General features: G+C 36.2%; 1 protein-coding gene across 2 annotated transcripts in view; it reads right to left on the bottom strand.

Moving 5' to 3' along the window:
• Nucleotides 1-22,217, bottom strand: part of LOC581061 (dynein heavy chain 7, axonemal) — a 100,825-nt gene that overhangs the window by 40,668 nt on the left and 37,940 nt on the right. For both annotated transcript variants that reach the window (XM_030974889.1, XM_030974888.1), the window contains exons 45-55: nucleotides 21,683-21,796; nucleotides 21,010-21,128; nucleotides 19,187-19,367; nucleotides 18,513-18,742; nucleotides 17,836-18,025; nucleotides 17,266-17,406; nucleotides 16,602-16,805; nucleotides 15,641-15,783; nucleotides 15,008-15,140; nucleotides 13,806-13,924; nucleotides 13,151-13,265 (exon numbers count right to left, since the gene is read on the bottom strand). In XM_030974889.1, coding sequence (XP_030830749.1) covers nucleotides 13,151-13,265; nucleotides 13,806-13,924; nucleotides 15,008-15,140; nucleotides 15,641-15,783; nucleotides 16,602-16,805; nucleotides 17,266-17,406; nucleotides 17,836-18,025; nucleotides 18,513-18,742; nucleotides 19,187-19,367; nucleotides 21,010-21,128; nucleotides 21,683-21,796 — 1,689 coding nt within the window. The remainder of the gene's footprint in view (nucleotides 1-13,150; nucleotides 13,266-13,805; nucleotides 13,925-15,007; nucleotides 15,141-15,640; nucleotides 15,784-16,601; nucleotides 16,806-17,265; nucleotides 17,407-17,835; nucleotides 18,026-18,512; nucleotides 18,743-19,186; nucleotides 19,368-21,009; nucleotides 21,129-21,682; nucleotides 21,797-22,217) is intronic.

The raw sequence follows: 22,217 nt of genomic DNA, 5'->3' as shown, positions 1-22,217 counted from the left end.
GGTGAGGAAGGAATACGGATATCAAAACTGATATTTTGAAAAAGGTCTTCATAGATCATGGCGTAACTAGCGATGCAGCGATTTTAAACTTGAATACAGTTTGCGTCATCGTATTGTTTGCCCTCAGACACACCTCGCATATCCTCTGATATTAGTGCAGCTTTCTTCATAGTGATTCCATGATCTTCCAATGTCATTTCATGACGTACAGTTTATAAATTCGAGAAAGTAATGATAGTTTACTTTTATGCAAAATGAACACCACGGGTGATCCTTTTACTGACCCTGAATACTCTATGGCGGCTGCAGAGATTGTGGAAGTCGCCCTTCTTGGACTAGTCTGCGTTATAGGTACGATTGGAAATCTTCTAGTAGTGGCAGCTGTCATTACTACCCGATCCCTTCAAGTCCGACAGAACGCCTTCATCGTTGTTCTAGCAACCACAGACCTCGTAACTTCGGCAATCTTAACGCCGTTTTTTATGCTGTGCCTCGTTCGTGGTGGTTGGCCCTTCAAAGAAATAGCTTGTGTGTTCTTGGGAAATGTTACAATCTTGAGTCTGACAACGTCAGGTCTGACTGTTAACGGCATCGCAGTTTGCCGCTACGTTACAGTCGCCTACACCAACCCAGTACGTCGAAAGCTCATACATGGTAGGGTAGTCATCACAGCTTCGGCATCCCTGATAGTGATCGCTCTCGGCGCCGTGCTCCTACCCGTCTTTGGCTTTGGTGATGTGGGTTTCAATCCAAAGCTCGGACACTGCTCCTTAAAATATGATACTCAACTCGAATGGTATTACAGTGCCATGATGTTCCTCATAGGCTTACTCTTCACGCTTACTGTAGTTCCAATAAGCTACAGCCTCATCTTCTGGATCGTGCGAAAAAGCAGAATATCGATTGAAAACATGACACTGGCGAGTCGAACTGGACAAAGCAGCGATAAATCGACAAATTCGAAGGATACGTCTCCTAAGATCATCCGTCCGCGAAGGAACATGAGCCGCGATGAGTTAAGACTTTCGAAGAAACTTCTGCTGCTTTTTGGACTTTTTCTGTTCTGCTGGATACCCTACACCTCGGTTATCCTCGCTGACAAGAACGGGACCGTACCGAAAGAAGCACATCGCCCAACAAATTTCCTCCTCTGGATGAACGCTTGTTTAAACCCGTTCCTATATGCCTGGATGATACCAGCCTATCGACAAGCATATAAAAGACTCCTCAGTGATTTGTTCTGTCAAAACAAATATCATTGTCTCTAACTACCATACGGAGAACCCTAAAGACTCTCGTTTCCCTACATGCTTAGTAGTTATTATCAATGAAAATAATTATTTAAAAAATCATACCCCTAAACACGATTAAAATAAATTAAAGAGAAGAGGTCTTCTAATTGTTTGACTTTTTTGCAAGCAATCTTTTCCTCAATTTTTTTTAAATCTCCTAGAGATGTATAAAGAGGTGATTTTCTTTTTGTGTTTCAATGGATATTCAATGAAAAAACATTAAATATATCTTTTACCATAAAACGGTCTCTTCATCTACTCTACACTTACAGTACTCATTCAATGAATTTCATTCGATGAATCAATTTGTTGGTTGGTTCTAAAATCATCTTTTAAAGTCAAAGAGAGTGATTTCCAGAGCAGGTGAAATAATATCACTTTCGCCACCAGGTGCTTTGACATTGTAACTTTTACTCATTTGACCGGGCCGTGATAATCCGTTATTGTTCGTGCGTGAAATTTTAGTTGTATCAACTCTTTTACAAAACGTCATTAAAGTGCATAAAAACTATTAAATAAAGTTGTACATCACATACGTTCACAAGTTGTGGTATACGAAGAGTTTTGAAGTAGTCAAATTGAGAGGAGATTGGCTGGAATGCTCATAAGGGAGTGGAGAATGTGAGTACATTGCGAGCAAAGAAGTTTGAATCCGATTATTATGGTGATCTCTAAATTGCTTAGGGACATAACGTACAGGTTATGAAAGACAAATTAATTGATGTCTACAGATCTATCGTAATCGGGTTTTAGTAACTTCGACATGAACTCACATGGACTCAGAGGGATTTGCAATAATGTACGCCAAAGTACGCTGCGTGTAATTGAAGGTGACGTGATAGGAGGATACAATTGACATACAGATAATTGATTACTCTGTAGAAAGGGTGATTATTAAGCAGAATGGAAATCTCAAATCTCAAAACACGAGAAAAAATACTGGAACCAAAAATAGAGGTTGAAGGATAAACAAATACAAGCAAAGAGGCAGATTATTGACAAGGATTTTTCGAAATATATGCGCGATTTTGTTCTTATAATTGTGTTTGTATAAAACAAAATGAACGGCGAGTGTAGATGGAGAAGAAAAAAACGTGTGCAGTACGCTTCACTGACGACCCCCCCCCCCCCCCCCCCCTTCCCAGGGACCGCGGGATACCTGTACAAGCCTCTATAAGGTCGTTATGTAATCACATAGATACATGCTTATCAATATTTGAAATAGTTAAGAAGCAAATGATCAAAGATCACTGTTGAGCTATATTTGCTAGCAAGGGTAATTAAGCAGACAAAATTTCCTGGCAAAAATGCTGAGACAACAGAGCTTGTGGAGGGCCTATCTTTATGGGATGCGATTCGGGAGGGGACCTTAAAGCGGAGAATAAATGTTACTCTATCCGTATTCTGGAATAACTTTGTAAAGACTCCCGTTTCATGTTTGATGGTTGACTTTCAAGCTCTTAAAAAGTATCGGTAGAATGATGATCAAGGCCAACAACCACACAAAATGAATACAACAGATGACCCAATTATTGAGCTGAGGTATCCCATGAAGACCGCAGAGATTGTAGAAGTCATCCTTCTTGGAATCATCTGTGTTATAGGTACGATTGGGAATCTTCTAGTAGTGGTAGCTGTCATTACTACCCGATCCCTTCAAGTACGACAGAATGTTTTCATCGTTCTTCTAGCAATTACAGACCTCGTAACTTCAGCAATCTTAACGCCATTTTTTATGCTATGCCTTGTTCGTGGTGGTTGGCCCTTCAAAGAAATAACGTGTGTGTTCTTGGGATATGTTACAATCATGTGTGTGTCCACGTCAGGTTTGACCATCAACTGCATCGCGGTTTGCCGTTACGTTACAGTCGCATACCCCAACCCAGTACGTCGAAAGCTCATACATGGTAGGGTAGTCATCGCAGCTTCCACATCGTTAATCGCAGTAGCTGTTGTAGCGGTGCTCTTACCAATCTTCGGCATTGGTGATGTAGGCTTCAACGAAACGCTGGGACATTGCTCATTAAAATATGACAATCAGTATGAATGGTGGTACGGTGCAATGCTAATCCTCATGGGATTCATGGCGACGCTCACCATAGTTCCCGTCAGCTATGGCCTCATCTTCTGGATCGTACGCAATAGTAGGAGGTCCGTTGAGAGCACGAGCATGGCAAGTCGAACCAGACCCAGCTCTGGCGTAGAGCATTCAACAAAACAAAACAACAGGTCTCATAATTCATCAAAGGCCAACCATCCACGAAGGAACATTACTCGAGCTGAACTGAGGCTTTCTAAGAAACTTCTGACTCTTTTCGCGGTCTTCATCTTGTGCTGGATACCCTACACTGCTGTCGTCCTTGCGGACAAATACTCTACCGTGCCACGACAGGTTCAACGCGCAACAAACTTTCTCATCTGGATAAACCCATGTTTAAACCCATTCCTCTATGCATGGATGATACAAACATATCGGCAAGCATACAAAAGAATTTTCAGTTATCTGCTTTGTCGGAAACAGTCTTGTTTTCTGTAAATTACGATTTAAAAAAAACCAATCCAAGGTGACTGTTGGTACTTCGCAAAATCTATTGATAGGAAATTTACTTCTTTCTTTAAAATTTCATGAACACATAGTTCTTACTCTTCTGATGTAACTTGTTTTTTAAATGATATAAAAAATAGCATACATAAGACTTTTGTTGACTAGTACTACACAATCAAAACGAGGTTGTATATATCAAAATAATATATATATTAATTAACAATACAAAAGTGTTCTAATTTTGTTGAACTTATCTCTTTTCGGATCATGAGAATTGTTTTTATTTTATTTGTAAACTGTTGCACCGCTGCATGGAAATGACAAACTTTGGTCGAGCAAAAGATTTAAAACTACTTGTGAAAGAAGTCGAGATATTGCACGTTTTACAACTGTAAAAATCGTTTAATTGCCCTCTTATGTCTTTTCAACTAAGTTGATACTTATCTTTCTTTCGTTTTGCAAGAGGACACACATGAACAAAGAGAACATCTCAATTAATTAACGTAAATAGGTTATTACTATCAATTTGGAAGGAGTTATTTTGAGCTGGAAAAACATGTCCGATAAGATTTAACAAGATACTGCGAGTTTACAAACAACTCGTAGATTACGTGGGCATAGTAAACATGTACGCTATAATTATCACCCAACATCAAACAGCATATTACCTCGATACACTCCCAGTAGTCAAGGAAACCACTGAGCCTGTCAATCCGACATGATGAATATTGTGTTTCTATTTATTGTGTTTGATAGACAGAAATATAACGATTTTTTACATCATAAAGCATTTAATTCGTGCCTCTACTGTTTGTTTCTGTCATTAGTGGATATGAGTGTGGATGACATGATATGGGCTACGATTAATAAATGTCTGCTTTTCGAAACCGAGCTCACAGCAAATACGCGACACGTATGGCATTCGTTGCATAGTACATTGTATTTACTGCAAATGTATGTACACGTGTAACTTTGTAAAGAATCTAAAACGAAAATTGATGGATGAATGAAACAGATGAACAATCGATACAACTTGATAGAAGATTGCAATACTTTACAGTTTACACCCTTATCAGGAAAGTGACTATCAATAAAGCTGACACGCATGAATGTATGATAATGAAAGACTAAAATGCGAGAAAACAAAACCATGGGCGGTCTTTATACTAATATACAGTATGTATATTGCAAATATAATGTTTAAAGCTCGTCTTTATATTTCTCATCGAATTCGATACAAACATAGAAGTCGATTTTGTCTGACGTTTAATAGACCGTTTTCATAATGTAATCAAATCTTTGTTAAGTGCCATTTTACAAATCATCTATTTCCCCTTGTTTTTCAAAAGTCAGAATGTGAATTCCGTACATTTATTGTTGCTAGGTAGGACAAACATTACATCTTGTTCTACCGTACCAAACAACATGTGTTAATAATGTATGCAATTCGAAATCTGTCTATTAAAAAACAATTATTCCTAACAGGTGAATTTAATCATTTGTAACATGGCACTTAACGAAGATATATGCATTTAATTTGATTACATTACGAAAATTGTCTATTAGTGGGATTGGAGTAAATATGATAATCTCTTTAATAAACCAAAGGGTATTTGTCTCCATTTGTTTTACAAACGTCTGAACATGCCTGAACATAATGTTGGTAACAAATTAATCCCAGTTCAATGCCAACCTAATTGATTTCCCCACGCACTTCGAGTATGCCGTGGCCGGCGCCGTATCTCATTTAAGTTGTCTATTGTATTGTTGATAATTGAAATAGTGATGAGTCCTACAGACGATGCTCTATATGCTATGCTCATTTGCTTATAATATTACAACTGAATACACAATATATTTTAATATGCCATCATCACATATTTCATTTTTGTTTCTTTATTCATTTATCTATTTTTTTCATTCGGGGGGGGGGGGGGGGCTCTACACGCCTAATGTACATTACAAAATCCATTGTGACTATAAAATCATGGCAAGATACTTTAAGAACCAAAATCAGGAGTCTGCTTAAAAATAGATATCCACGTACAAGTATATGGAACCTTATCAAGAAATTTGGTGTTTACTACCAAAGATTCATTATTTCACAAGTTCAGACATCGATAAAATAAGCATTTAAATGAAGATATTATCCCACAAATCCGGGTTGGTCGGCTAATTTACTTTGAAACAAAAACAAAATTGAGAATGCCTCCTTTAGCGACCTTTAGAAGCTGATGGCTGACGAACTCTTGTAGGACAAGAGCTTTGTCAACATTTACTCATGATAATGACAGACGCCTGGGATAATTATCAGAGCTTGTCATTGGTAAAATTGGTTAAGAGCAGTGGCATACGCAGGATTTTTTCAAGGGGGGGGGGGGGTTAACATTCTTAAATCGGGCAGAACATTTTGCAACGACTCAGCCAGCCGCTGAATAAGCGGGGGGGGGGGGGTAAAAGCAATTTTGTTTTTTGTCCCAAAATTTGAATTATTATTATTATTTTTTTTAATTTAAAAAAAGATTGAAGGGGGGGTTCCTCCAACACACACACACATAAACAAAAGTTGAAGGGGGGTTCCCCCCCCCCCCTGCGTAAGCGCCTGCTTAAGAGGGTACACATTCACACTGCCGATTGAAAGATGTTGTCCCTAGTTGGCATGACTCTTTAAAAAGAAGTTTGGATATCAAAATAGCATTTTCTATGTTATCGTGTGCTTGCTGGATCGTGTCTATTTTGCATCACATTTTTTCCTCAGACGCAATGGAAGAATATATCGATTCGACTCTACCATTTCAGGAATAAATGAGATAAATAACATCTCTAATGAATGATCTTGTACATTTGTTCACAGATTAATGTGTAACACAAATGACATTTAACTGCATCACATATTATTTCACAGGTAAATTAATCATTACAAGTTTTTATATTATGTTTATCTTTTCCTTGTTTCCAAAAGAAAAAATGCAATACAAAATCAACCACGACGAGGGAACCAAAGTTGTATCAAGTACTTAATAAATACCAAAGTACATCTACTCAATAATTTACCTGTAAAACTTAATGGAGACCTGACATAATTACGAGCACCCGCTAATGTCTTTTCTTTTCACTGCACTTCAATCAAGTTTGATGGACGGTCATAAATGATGCCAAATTGAAAGAAAATGGTCATCTACAAGTACGTCATGCACAACGAATTTATAAAAAAATTGATTATATGGATGTATATTGTGAAGTGTGAACACCATGACAACATTAATTAAGCACTTTTGCAGAGATGATAGTGAATGCCCATTTGTTGACCTTGTCAATGATAGATTGATACAAGCGATGTAATGGTCGACATATGAATATAGGATGAAGTATCATCATAAAAAGGGGTGACTCAAGGATCTATTTATAGACATTTTACAGATTTCATAATAATTTAAATAAATGGGAGCTCTAATCAATATCATGTAACAGTATAACAACAGGATTTAAAGGGAAATTCTACCCAGTAGATAACTAATCTATAAGAAAGCAGAAAAATAAGAGAAGCAAAATGATGAAAGTTTCAATTAAATATGACTAAATATAAGAAAGTTATGAATTTTTGAAAGTTGTAATCACTATATGTATGGGCACTTCAAATTGGCTGAAGCGGTAATATCAATGTGATGTAGTGCCGGACTACTTTCCCATCTGTTCCAACGTATAAAATGACTAAAATTTAAATTTTTCAAAAATGTATTGCTCAGGAGGGTCTATTATTTTTAGAGGACGTATAATAATATGCTATCTTATAATTTATTTTGAGTAGTGACCCAAGGGAGAAGGAACTTACGAGAAATCACATATTTTTGTACACAGCAACTACGAACTACCAATTTGAGATTCGCATAAACTTAGTGGTCTCATATTTCAAGCATTCATAACTTCCTTACTATTGGTCCGATTCATTTCAAACTTTTGCCATTCTGTTTCTGTTATTTTCCTGCTTTCATACGAATCAACTTATTACAAGGGGTTGGATTGCACTTTAAGCTCTTTTTCTTTTTAGGGGTGAAGATTTCACGTTTTATCCTTTCAAAGTAAACTTTCTTATTTCAGTAGAATTTAATATTCCGATGGGGTTGGTGGTTGGGGACCAAGCAAAAGCATCACTCAAAATCTGCGGAACATATACCAATATAGCTGATGTTATTTTAAATGGAGAGGAGTACTGAAGTATGAATTTATTTAATCATAATGAAACTAGGTTTCGTCAATATTGATGTGTTCGTGTATGCCTTGATTAGACTTCATTAAGCCCTCATATATTGACTGAGCATTGATTGCCACATCTCAATGTCACCTTGAATTTGCTGCCTATTCTCCAACGAAGGATACTACCTTGCCGTGGTTCCTAACAACAAGCCAAATAAATGCATTTACGGCTAATTGGCACAATAATACACAAAGCCAAATTCACAGGCTCTTTTGATGGTCAGTTGATGATATAATTCACTCAATAATATATTTGTTTACAATGAATAAGTTAAAATTGTTTTTTTCTTTCAGCCTCAACTCCTTCATTTCTTGTTCTTCCTGTTGACAATGTGACCCATTTGAATTCTTATTCTCTTTCTTCTTTGTTGAAATAACACATTTCCAAATACAAAATGCAAAACACTCTTAATTTAATCAGTTTGTATGGGAAAGGGGGGGATAAAACATTTCTGATATAGGATGGGGTAAATCTTTCAATAGAGCTGAGAAAAATCAGACAGTGATTTTAACGATGATATCGATGATCATATCAGCATTCCATTGATCAAATTTTTCATGTTAAACATTTATTTATTATTAGTTGAGTTTCAATTCTCACTGTAATGTTTCAACAATTTCCATTGATTTAAAGACAATCAGTGCCAATTTGGTATTTTGTGTTTTATCTGACTGAACATGTTATCAACAATTCCAAGAGCCTTATACCATATCAAACAGCTTCGCTTATGTATACATGTGTAACACCAATCAAAAGATGAGTTTTAATTCCTCTCCTGAAAAATATATTCCACAGCCAATAACTAAAGTTGAGAGTTGTCCAACTGGTCAAACAAGAGTTGGTTCAAAGTCCGCTCATAAATGGCATGGGACGACTCTGAACCACACCTTGGGCTTTCCTCCAGCTTTGTATGACCAATATCATTGATTGCCCCCCTCCTGGTGATACCACAATATCAGGCCAAGGCCATTTACAATCTTTTTATTTACTAACATGTCAACAGGTGTCATTTACGAGATAACAAAATTGGGTTATTAGATTGGTATAACTACTTGATAGGTTGATAGACTTAAGATAAGAGATATTAAAAGGGGTCCTTTTTAATCCTTATGGACGAAAATACCAGTTTAACTTGATACCACCTAGAGATAAAGTGAATGAGTAGGAGGGTAGAGGGAGGGAGGAAGGGAGGGAGGGAGGGAGGGAGGGTGGGAGGGAGGGAGGAAAGGAGGGAAGGAAGGAGGGAGGGAGGGGGAGGGAGGGAGGGAGGGGGAGGGAGGGAGGGAGGGAGGGAGGGAGGGAGGGAGGTATAATGGAATTAAATTAAGGTAAATCAGTTCTTTTTATGTTTTTTATGATATCAGTTGATTTTTAAAGCTTTTTCCAAAAAAAATACACTAACCACAATTTATTTTCTTCATAATTAAGAGAAGAAGTGTCTATTAAATTCACATTCAAAATAAAAATGAAAATTGAAAAATACTTTGGGATTCCTTTTAACACATGATAAAAATTAAATGTTCAATTTGTCAAAGATGATATAAAAAAAACTTAAGAACTTCAAAACAAAACACAGTTCTCTTTTTAGCTTGGCAAATTTTACACTTTGTCCCATCTTACAATCATTCTTTTCTTTTAAATACAAACACCCTGCAGCATTACGAGCAAAGTTCTTAACCAGAATGAGATCACTCCCCACAATGCCTCACATCTTGGTTCATGGGAATAAGGGCAAGCTCTACATGGCAATTAAACAAGATTTATCGACCACTCTGTAAGCAGTTTCAGGTACTAATGTGCCATTAACATGATTGATGAACTAAATTCCTTCACAATCCTTAACTAAAGCACATAATTTGGCTCCTGATTAAACCATAAATTGGATGAATATTGTAAATGTACTGCATGATAACAGCATCACTACTATGTGGATGTAGGCTTAATGTGGAGCGGTGTGGTACTAGCACCCACTTTGGAATTGGGATGCAAATACACGAATCTAGTCTGCCCTAACAACAAAGGATTTTTATTCCTATTTCCTCTCATCCCCTGTTAATGAAAATCCATTTATCACACGCTCTGAAGATGTAAAATTGTCCCTGTAATTGCTGACAATGTTGACATTTTGGGAAGAGCCTGTCAAGTGCTGCAATTAATTGAGGAAATGAGCAAAGATAACTCATGGAGAATGGGAAATATTTAAAGCAATTGCTAAAGGGAAAAAACAAGAATGAGGACAAATTTCAATACAAATATTTGTATTTCATGTACCACTTTATGCACTAAACATCAAGCCAAATAAAAGCCTAATGATGTATGTTGCCATTTGAATAGTAAATTACAGAAATGGACTAAAAATAATAATTATCCTCCTCCCTAATTCTCCCATTTACCTCCCTCCTATCCCCATTTCCCTCCTTCCTCCGTTCTTCCAACCTTCTTCAACCCATCCTTCCACTCCTCCAAGCCCTCATCAATCCACTCCAACTATCTATGAGGGAGCAGAGTGCATTTTATGACCTCTCATTACATGGCAACAGCAAAGATAATATTGCACAGCATTATTTAAAGGCAGGAAAAAATAACATAAGCAATGTGATGACAAAGAGAAATTACCATGAATTAAGACACTGTGTAATCGATACTAACAATGCTTGAAGTTAATGTAAAGCTAAAATGAAATACTAAAGATATTTCAAGTTTAATAGGAGAGAAGTTTAACAGAAAGATTAGATATCAACAAATAGTCATGATATAAACTGTGTTGATAGTACTTTGTCAATAACAAATGACAGTAACATTTCTATTCAACAACATTTATACACATTTAAAGTGATTTGGATAAATGAGCAACAAATGAAAGATTTCAAATTTGTGAGATTTTGCAGTTAATCACAAGTTTGTCTACAAGGAATCACTTTGTTGCCATTTGTGACATATCTCTCCAGTTGTAATGAATTTAAACATCCAAGGTACACACGCACGAACATACATACATACATACATACATACATACATACACCTTCTCATTCAACAAAGTACTGGGATGTGTATAGGATGCATGCACAAAGTTGAACACATTGTTAGTTAAATCATCAGATGATATTTAGTAACTCTATGAATGATAAAATTGAACTTCATTCCTCAGAAAATGAATATATGTATGAGCCACAGACTGTCAATCACTAATGACTGGTTGGAAGGTTGGTTGACTAAATAATAAATAACCCTTCAACAGGTATGATAAACTCATGAAAACATTTAAGCAGACTAAAAGAAACACGTTACTATCAACCTGTCATGATAACAAGGATCAACATGTGCAGTAACATTTCAAATACCATGCGATCTGAAGAAGAAAAAAATAGCAGATCATACAGATGCAGCACCCTTTCAACATAGTCTGCTGGCACAGACTATCATTTGACACTTAAACACCAGTTCATAAAGTCTGGAGCAAAGCCTAAGTCTTTAAATCTCTAGTTGCGTCAAACAGGAGTAGCTACAGTACAGAGCCTATTGACTGCAGTCTCTATATAGTCTTTAAGTTCAGACCCTCTGTTGTGCATTACGACCAACAAGGGTTCGAGCCTGCAAACTACTGTCAACAGGCAAACCATCCATACATCATCAAAGGGAGGAAAGATTGAGGCAAGCTTACTCAAGAGAGGTGGGTTAAACCAACCCAGGAATTTATACTCATGCACTCAAATATTAATCAACAGCTCATATTAATGTCTCATAGAATGAGGAGGACTCATGGAGCGGGAAAAATACATGAATGTATTAAACAGAGATGAAATGTGTGAGTAGTGTAGCGCTCTCTGAAGTAAATTGTTCAGAAAAAACCTAGCAACAAATGTGTGATGGACTGATTTGTACATAAGAGAATAGCAATGATACTGAGCACTTAAAGAAAACAATGCTTGGCTTAATATAAATGATGAAGTTAGATGGCTTGAACATTGATGCAATGGCAATTACAACAATTAAAGAACTTTGCATTCAAATGGAACATTAACATTCTGTTCCCAAAAGCTGTAAAACTCTACAAACTTCCATCTAAAAATGGCTAGAAATAACACAAGATGTCAGACCTGAAAGAGAAAATGCAATATCATTGCTTGCTATGAGACATATGAAACAATGGCTGCTTTGGAATCCATGACTTGCTTGCTCTTCCATTGTACTCCATTAAACTGATTAGCTACTTGAGTTGTTTTCCCGTCTACTAGGGTTCCAAGTTGCAGGTTTAAGATTGAAAAGAACCCTGATAAATTTGATTTAATATGGAGTTTTTGTTTTATGTTCAGTTTTATCAAAGGCCTTGCTAACATGCACTTTATTTTTATACAGTAAATATATTCCTCCTGCAAGTTGTGCTAGCTTGAACAGTGAACTATTCAAGTTACTTATAATGAATCCATTCAAGTAATTTCCAAAGATTTCTGATCTTTAATGTCACTAATGTCCTTTGGCAAGACATTGATCTACATTTGCCACACTCTACCCAGGTGAAGTAAATGAGGACCGGCAGGAAGTAATTCCTTGAATGCTTTGAGCACACATCGGTAGCCTAGCAGAGCCGGGGTAATATAAGCGCTTTGAGCACCCTGCAGGGTGGATATGTGCGCCATATAAATATCCAATATTATTATTGTTATTATTATTATTTAAAGCTTTTGCTTTAATTAATGCACTGTTTTATCTAATCAAATCTTTCTTTTTACATTGAACCTAGGCAATGAGGTCTTAAACTCTGTGCAACTTACAGAATGTTTTGATTAATCATTCTATTCTCTTCAATGACATTGTACTTCATTAGATTGGAGTTGTTGCACTGGTGGGCAAAGCATCAGGCATGACAGCTGTGGTAGTCATAGCAACCTTTGTGGATACAGTATGCATTCATTAAGACTCAATTTGCGCCCTACCTCTTGTGTATAGGCTATTCACCAAAAGTTGATAGCTACCATTCAAGGCTACAGCAAAAGAACATCCATAATATATCATATGATGCTATAGTAAAAATTAAAGACTATACTAGTTTCAACTCACCAGTCTGTAGGCAGAAGTGAATGCACCTAGGTATGCAACTAGACCAGAAGAAATGAGCACATCACCAGTCAGGTTGATGTAGAGTTTGCCAAGGTCAGCAGCTGATTGGTTCCATCTAAACAACAAAGAATTTTGAGGTATGTTAAATAATTCAATGCTTGATTAGAAATATGGAATATTCAGGGCATCAATTCATGTCCTTGAATTACTGAAGGTTAGCCGGGAGAGAGTCAAATGCTTCACATGAAAAATGTATACACAGAGAAGTTAAGCCTGAAATCCCATTAAAAAATATACAATAGCCTATTGTACATAATATGAGTTAAAGTAAAAGAGGGGGCATCTCATTAATAACAAGAAATTTGAAATAGCTAATGGAGTCAATTAAGTCATTGCCAAGGACTCACTGTAAACAGAATGCTTTGTGAACTGCCCTATTTCTGACTTCATGATTAACAGACTATTGTAGAGTAATGAATATATCATGATAAAGTAGAGTTCACATAATCATGTAAGTGTATTGTTATGCCTCTGACAACATCTTCGTTGGGCAGAGACATAAACAACATGCCAAGATTTGAACCGACGACCCACTAAATGTACACCACAAGGATAAACCACTACGCTACATGCTACATTAAGACATTAGTCTGACCTGTCTTTCTCTCCTCCTAGTCCACCAATGAGTTGCTCAGCTCTTTCAAGCTTCTTAGAACACAGGCCCACTTGATTCTCAAGATCAAGCTTCTTCTTCTTGTTAGCTTCAAGCTTGTCCTGGTAAAAAAAGAATTCAAGGATTTGTTTTCATAAGTAACTATTGGCAACAGCATTATGACTTCATACATGTCCATGTAGCAGAGTACCAGCAAAACCTAGATTGGCATCTTGTCTTATACTAGGCTGGCAGATAAACATGGGATGCCATTTGTGTGATGTTCAAATCAAGTCTTGGTGAAACTAGATGTACACTTGCAATATCACAGATCATAGGTCTCATTTGAAACCTTTCAGGCCAAGGAAGAGTACATGTTAAAATTCTTGAAAAAAACGCTCACAATATTTTCCACTATCTAATAACAAACTCTACAGGCAAAGGAATGTCATTTCAATGGTACACTTTGATGTTTATCATTAGCCTTCTGATGCCATAGAACTAGTAGCAGCATTATCCATAAAATATTTGATGAACCATAAAACAGTATTTCAAGCATTGTTAGGAACAAGCAGGAACAAGAAGACAGAGTATTCCGGGGCTGCAAAATCTGATTTTGGAGCACAAAATTACATCTACAGATTGAAGCGAACAAAATGCTGATAAGTGAATTATAGTAATAGGTTACAAGGCCCTGCTACACACAGTAATCAATAGTAACCAGATATGAATTTCTCACAACATAAAGCCAATTAGGTTTCCTCTGTCAATAAAATAGAATTGTAAATCCTGGGCCCGTCTTATAAAGAGTTAATAATGATTACAACTTCTTTGCGATTAATATCAATTGCTACTATGTACATGAGAGAAACAAGACTGCAAAATTGCAATTGATTGGAGGACTTGAGATTGATTTTGATCAATCACAACTCTTCATAAGATGGGGAAACTGATTAGCTAATAGGCTCTCTGTTTGAATGATTGATTTCCCTTTTTTTTAATGCCTAAAAGGGGCCCCTGACACAGCATGACCAGGGGGGCGTTTCACAAAACTTGTCATCAGTGAAATATGACAGTTTTTGTTATAAGCTTCTGAAATCCTTGCTTCTGATTAGTTATCAACATATTTGTCACTGGTTTTTGTCATTTGTCATTGAAAAAAGGCTTTGTGAAACGGGTTCCAGAATTGTCCTCATCCCACTTACTTCCAGTTTCTTGAGTTTGTCCTGGACCTCCTTGAGGGCTGCTCGTTTCTTCTCCAGGCTACCCATGGCTACCTTGAGCTCACCCTCAGCAGCGGCCAGAGCTTCCTGCTTGGGCGCTACCACTTTAGCCACTCTGAAGATTCGAAAGACATCACACAGTGTTATAGAGGAATCACTGAATATTTACACAATTCTGTCTCTCTTTAGAGAGGGTACCCATCATTTGTGATATTAATTATAACTACTGTCATTATAATAATGAGATCACAAACAGCTACCAACAGAGAGACAGAAACAGAGCATGAAAGAGTGCATAATGCTTGTAAAAATCCTCCTTTTCCTTTAACTTATTTGATTTTTTCTTCTACGATTCTGCTAATATCTACTTGAGAGAAGATCTTTTCAGCTTTGAATTACATTCATATTCATGTAGAGTTGGTATGATTTTGGAAAAAGAGTAGTTGCTCTGATGAACATATTTCTGAAAATGAAAACTCATGTTGCCAGCTTGTTACCAGTGATGACCTCATTATGTTATGTTGGCATCCCCAAATCCAGATGTTACATGTAATCATAACAATATTTCACTGTTTCATATGATTTCCAGACTCATTCAGTAATAGTCAATCTTACTTGTCATATGATTCCATGGCACGACACCACTTGCAGAGACCCTCGCAGGCTGTAGAGGCTTGTCGGATCTTAACAGGATCAAAATCTGGATTGGGGACGTACTTGGTACGGATTGTCTTTATGATGTTTGCAGGAATGTTATCCTACAAAGAAAGAAATAAATATGCAAGAAACTTCAATGACATCTTTGTACAGTAGGATTTTTATATAGTTGAGCTGGTGAGATTCTTGCACAGGTTGTCTTTAATATAATTAAGATTTTGAAAGAAAATTATCTCTTTTTCATTTTTTAAAATTTGTTATTCATTATGAACTACCGGTACTTGTCTTGTTTCTCCTTAATGTTTTGTCATTTCTGCCTTTTTTCCCCATCCTACCATCATCCTCTTCCCCCTTATCAATTGTAAACATGTTAAAATTCATCCAACTCATCACACCTTCATAAAAACCCATCCTCCTCCTCCTGTCCATATTCCTTTTACATCCTTATCACCACCATCTCCATATCTTTCTCCTAACCGTTCTCTACTTGCAATTACAACCACCATCACCATCATCTCGATCAACATGTTCTCTATCTCCTCTTCTTTAATTCATGTTGTAGAACTAACAGAAAACCTTATAACAGTATGAACTCTTAAAAGTGAAAAAAATCAATTTCCTCTGTGGTTCCTACTGGCTAACAGCATAATATTTATGTTGTGTTTTTTTGGTTAATTATAAAATAAATTCTCTATATTTCTTACACATACCAAATCTCATACACATGAGTCAACTTATGATTTTTTAAAGACCCTTTCCAAAGTGATAATTTGCATTTGTGCAATACTGAAAGGGAAAATACTAATCCTTTATATCTGTATTCTACATTCATTCAGTTTTCCACATATATATAGTTGTTTTTCATCGGATAGGGTCTTTAAGATCCTAATCCCATTATCACCATGACAACTGAACTGACCTTGTCATACTCGTGCAGACTCTGCAAGAACTTCATGTCTCCAAGCATCCTCTTGGATGGGCCCCAGAAGTCTTCAATCTTCTTACCGGAGCCACCGGGGTCTGGGATCCTGTCAGGTTTGAGTCCCTTCAGGATGCAGACGGCTTCCATCACAAGCCTAACACCGGCAGGAGGGCTCTTCATAGCCTTTACTACAGTGATATCCTGACAAGCAAAAGTGATAATCAAACAATAAGAAATTACTTGAATGCATTGGAAAATGATAATACTACTCAAACCACATATATATCGGCTGCCTAAAACTGGATGTTGAGGTGCCACAGTACTGACATCTTATCTTAGTCTCTGTGTGTGAACTAATACATGTACCAGTATGGATTGATTACTCCTTCTGCTGGAAACACAATATAAACTCAAAGATCCCACAGAATTCAATAATGTTGAAATTACTAGTTATCATTCAATTAACTATTTAATTCTTCTTTGCATCCAATATTTATTTGAGGAATTACCTAGCTCCTGTTGGCAATGATTTCGAAACATAATTAGCAAAGGTTGCAATATGAAAACAGATTGTTTTCAGGTTAACAAAAAAAGAACTTGTTCAAACCCTAAAACCTCCTGTAATGGCTTGTTTATGTTGGTCCAACCCTGATTCTCTTACCTGTGGTGTGAGAGTGTTAAGAGCCGATAGAGCAGACTCCAGGATGGGAAGAGCTACAGCTAGATCCGCATCGCACTCATCTTTGATAGCCTTGGCAGCCATGGCTTGCCCGTTAGCCACCTCCTCATCAGCTTTCACAATCTAGCGAGATATAAAAACCACATTTTCAAAAATCAGAATCATCAGTTGCATATATACTTACATCGACTTAAATATGAGGCTGATCATGTGCCAAGCACCATGAGCATTGGAGTTTGCAGAAATACCAGTGCTATACAACACATCACCATCATTGTTACTATTATATTTCATAGTCACACACTTTTCCAGTATGTGCAGCAACTTGATACAAAGTTTTTGTTATGATTATTTTGATGGAATTAGGAAATCATTCATAAAGGTCTTCATTTGTTAATATCCAACAAATTTTGAAAAATTTCTTGTAAGGATTATTAATTTTGCATTCTGATTATTTTTGTGTAAAATAAGTTAGGAATATATACTTAGCAATCAGTTTTAAAGGTTGGGTTGTTTGTCACTGATCTTATGAAACCCTTTTGAATTTGTTACCTTCGCAGTCTTGGCAACCTCGATAGATTCCTTCTCGATGACGACCATGATTTCATCGACCTCCACGCTAGCGACCACCAGCTGAGGTTGAAGCTCTTCAAGCTCCCCCTGCATAGTAGAGACCTGTGAGGCGGCTGACTGGAGCTTCTCAAGACCAACCTCATAGCGACGCTTGTTACGATACACCTCCCTGAAAACACAAAATCAACCAGGCCTTGAGTCATGCGACTGTGATGAGCACTCATATAGTTCTATATCCCAATCTTCATTGAGCATGGTCATTATGTGAGGTCAACAGCAAAGACTGAATTCTCAATACAGCCAATCTCCTGGCTGCCATTTTCTCTATTCTCACACACCTCTTTCATAAATACATAGATACTATGCTTTACACTGGTTAAAGATTATTGTTGGCATCTGTATATCTTGATAGACAATAAAGTTTGCACCGTTAGCCAGCCCCCAAAAAACTTTTAATTTATTTTTGTAACTATAGTTAATACTCTTCAGCTTAACTACTATCAAGTACAAAACAGGACACTGACATAAAAAATAATGGTAGCTCATGAATGAAGCATTATATTGAAACGGAAACATAATCATATGTGCTAGTAAAAAACAACGACAAACGAATCATAAAGGCAGAACTGAACCATGCTTTCAGACAATTAACTTACATTCTCTTCTTGTTGAGTAGAGTCTTGAATGTATTGATCAGCTCCAGGTAGGAGGTGGGAGTCACGTAGTTGTGTCTCTCCAGCTCATCCTTGAACTTCTGAGAGAGGGTACGGGTGGTGGTGTGGAACAGCTTACATATGTTGATGCAGCCCGATTTGATGTCGTCATCCATCTCAACGTCGCCCAAGAAGCGGGATGCAACAGCCTGCAGAGCATCTTCTGGCCACGACTGTAATGGAGAATAAGATCAATATATCCTTTTTGTTATTCTACATATCCACAAGCCGAGAACCAATAGCTACATTTATATTCAAGGTGCCCACCATATAAACCCCTAAAGATAGCAAATATTATCACCTGAAAATAAGTATATCATTTCAATGATACCTATAATATTTCAGATGCTGTACCATAGTCATTCGAGACCAAGATGATACACATCCAATTTTATAAATGTAATCTCTCTACAAACACTAACAATTAATGGCTCTAGAACTCCAAACTCTTTTCTTTCATTTTAAGACATTTGAAACAGAGGCATTAGTAATTGACCAACTGTTGTATACTTTACTTTATTTTTATTTTTAATTCCTTCAAACTATTTATAAGCTCTCAACATACAAAAAGCATTTCAGGAAAATCTTTGAAAGATGAAATAAGAGGGTGGGTGTACCTGGAACCAATCGATGGTACAACAGTTGACGAGAGAAGGGAACTTCCTAAGTCTGTTCCTGAAGGCATCTCCTATAGGGCTCATTGCCAGAACCACATGAAGCTGTTCTCTGACACGCTCAATGAAGAGATTGAACAGCTGGATGGGAGAACCATCAGTCTGTTTGGCCTTGTCACGTTGCCTGTAATAAACAAACATTTATACATTAACCTTCAGTTGGCTGTATAGAGCTAACCATGCTATTTAGTTCATTTGTTGTCTTTTCGTTAACTGAAATATCTACATACATGAATGTATACACCCACCACCAAAAAAAAGTAATTTGAGGGAAAGTTTTATGATCATAGCACCCTGGCTTGTCCTATTTCAGCAAAAAAAAAACTCCAATATATTTACTTCATATGACATATATATGTTTGATAATTCTGACATCTCAGTTCAACCTCTGGTCCCACCAATACTTCATATCCATGAAAGGTAACTGTGTGAAAGAGATTCATCAATTATCTAGACAGATTCACAGTGCACATCCTTGAGACAATAAAAATTTAATGTTGATACTTTTGATTTATCAAATTTGTTTTGTCCTTTGCAATACTTTCAGGTGCAGATACTTAGGGTATAACTGAAATCAAGAGTTAGGTACTACATGTACCTACTTGTACATTGCTGGAATCTAAAACTGATTAATGGATTTGACTTTCTACGACACTAGAGATTACTATTTACATATCTGCGCCACAAGACAGCTGGGGAAATATTGGGTTTGGAAGGTTCATTGGGGTTTACACAGGCAAGTTAGTGTTCTCTTCCAATGTTTGTATAATAAAATCCGAATATTTGATCTACATGTACTATGCATGGATAAATTATTACATATCTACATGTAAGATTATAATAATTAACAGACTAAATGATAAAAAACAAAAGAGGAGAGAATTTTGAAAAGTAAAATAGAAAAAAATACAGATATGACATCAGACATTTGTATACTGATTTGTGTTGAAAAGAAACAAACAATTCTACACTAGTCATAATAAGGAGTGATGTATTGGGAGAAGCAAAGGAGAAAATCTACTGGGTACCGAAAACAATCTCTGCAGATTGTACTACTACATACCGGTATATAGATATAATTAAATCCATGACATAATATGAATATCAACAATACATCCATACAGGTGCCAATGATTGAAACAAGATTGATTGTATTGTAACATGTAGTGCATAATACATACTTTCTGCCAAGTTAATGATGATTGAGTCCATAACAAGGAGTGAGAAAGATATCACGTTACTTAAAATCAAAAATAGTATGTTCCTATACATTCATTAGTACGTTCTTTATCCTGTATGCATTATTCAAAGGCAGTTTCTATTTATTTTGATTTTGTGACATACTTCATTCAACAGAAATATAGCTAGAAGAATATGGTAGCTATGGTAAAGTTACACCTTTTAATTAAAAGAAATAATCCAATAACATCTTAGATTATCATAAAAATAGTTTCCATCACATTTCATGCATGTATTTATGGGATTCCAGGTACTAATGAAATTGGGAAATTGCTCAAAAGAGGAGATCAGCGCCTCATCTTATAAAGAGTTGGTATTAATTGCAACTTATTTACGATTGATATCAATTGCAACTGTACATAAGAGACAGGAGGCTGCAAACTTGTGATTGATCAGAGGACTTGTGATTAATTTGGATCAATCGCAACTCTATATAAGTCAGGGTCTAGATGTCCTTTTATTTTACACTTTGTTTTCTCCATCAATAGTACAGATATCACTGTTAAACATTAATTTTGAGTACAAACCTGTCCACGATTCTCATCTTTTCACAGATTTCTGCCTTCTCATCTGTTGCAAAGAGATTGGGAACTTCACCGGCATTGAGAAGGTTATTGATGTCCTCAAGGAATGACTCTTGCTTAATCTGAAACAATGAAAGGAAAAAGAATATGGTTAGTACTGGATTTGGTCTAATGAAGAACAAAATGTAAGTTGTTCATTTTCACACATATCAATGCAAATTCAAGTATTCTTTTGTTATTCAAAATTTTCAGATCTACCGAAATTTTGTATTTGGTTCAAGCACAGGAATGAGAAGGTTGTTCGTAACTCATGGGATGACCTTTCGTGAGTAATAAGAAGATAGTGTGACAATCAATGGGATAATACACAGGTATTATTTGGTCTAAATCAAAGAAATGAAGCTATTACTTTTACAGGAAGTATGTAATGTAAAAGGAAAATGTTTCTAAAAAAGAAATATATGCAAAAATACCTCCCTTTGACTAATATAAGAAATGAAACAAAATATGCAGAAAAAAAGAAAGATGTAAAAACAAGGAATGAAATTGATTGTACTTAACATACAGATACAAGAAGGAAATGTATGACATACATGTAGGAATAACTAGTTTAAGACTAATTAAGAGTAAAATTGTGGAATGAAAAAAGGCAACTAGAGCCAAGATGATGCCTTACCTGTGTATCTGAAAATAAGAAGACTCCATGTTGGTCTCCTTCTGTTGATTTCCTCAAGATGACCTTCAGGTCCTCATGCCATTCAACAGCTGTGTAATTCTTGGAGATCTCAACCTGTCAGATAAATCAATCAATCAATCAAACCGACAAGATTTAATACATCAACATTTCATTCATAAAGCACCTTTTCATAAGATACAGAGCGTTTAAAAATAAAACAAAATAACCATATCATATGAAGCTTACATTGATTACAAACAGAAAGGAATATTTAGAGCAATTAGAAAAAAATGTGTTTTCAAACACCTCTTGACTGAATTTTTTTTTTTTTAAATAACATGTGTTATTTGACCTGTCTTTGATTACATTGACAAGTAAATGTTGGATAGGTTAATGATAAACATATAACATTAAAACATTAAAATAATGAAGACATGTACATGTATATTCCTACCACAACTCCAAGAATATGAGCACACTTCAATGATACTACTGAACATATATGTGCAGGGAAAGTTTTTGTATTCATACTTTC

The sequence above is a fragment of the Strongylocentrotus purpuratus genome, unplaced genomic scaffold (genome assembly GCF_000002235.5).
Source record: "Strongylocentrotus purpuratus isolate Spur 01 unplaced genomic scaffold, Spur_5.0 spur5_scaffold_7, whole genome shotgun sequence".
Taxonomy (NCBI): domain Eukaryota; kingdom Metazoa; phylum Echinodermata; class Echinoidea; order Camarodonta; family Strongylocentrotidae; genus Strongylocentrotus; species Strongylocentrotus purpuratus.
This window is presented reverse-complemented; position numbering and strand designations above follow the sequence as displayed.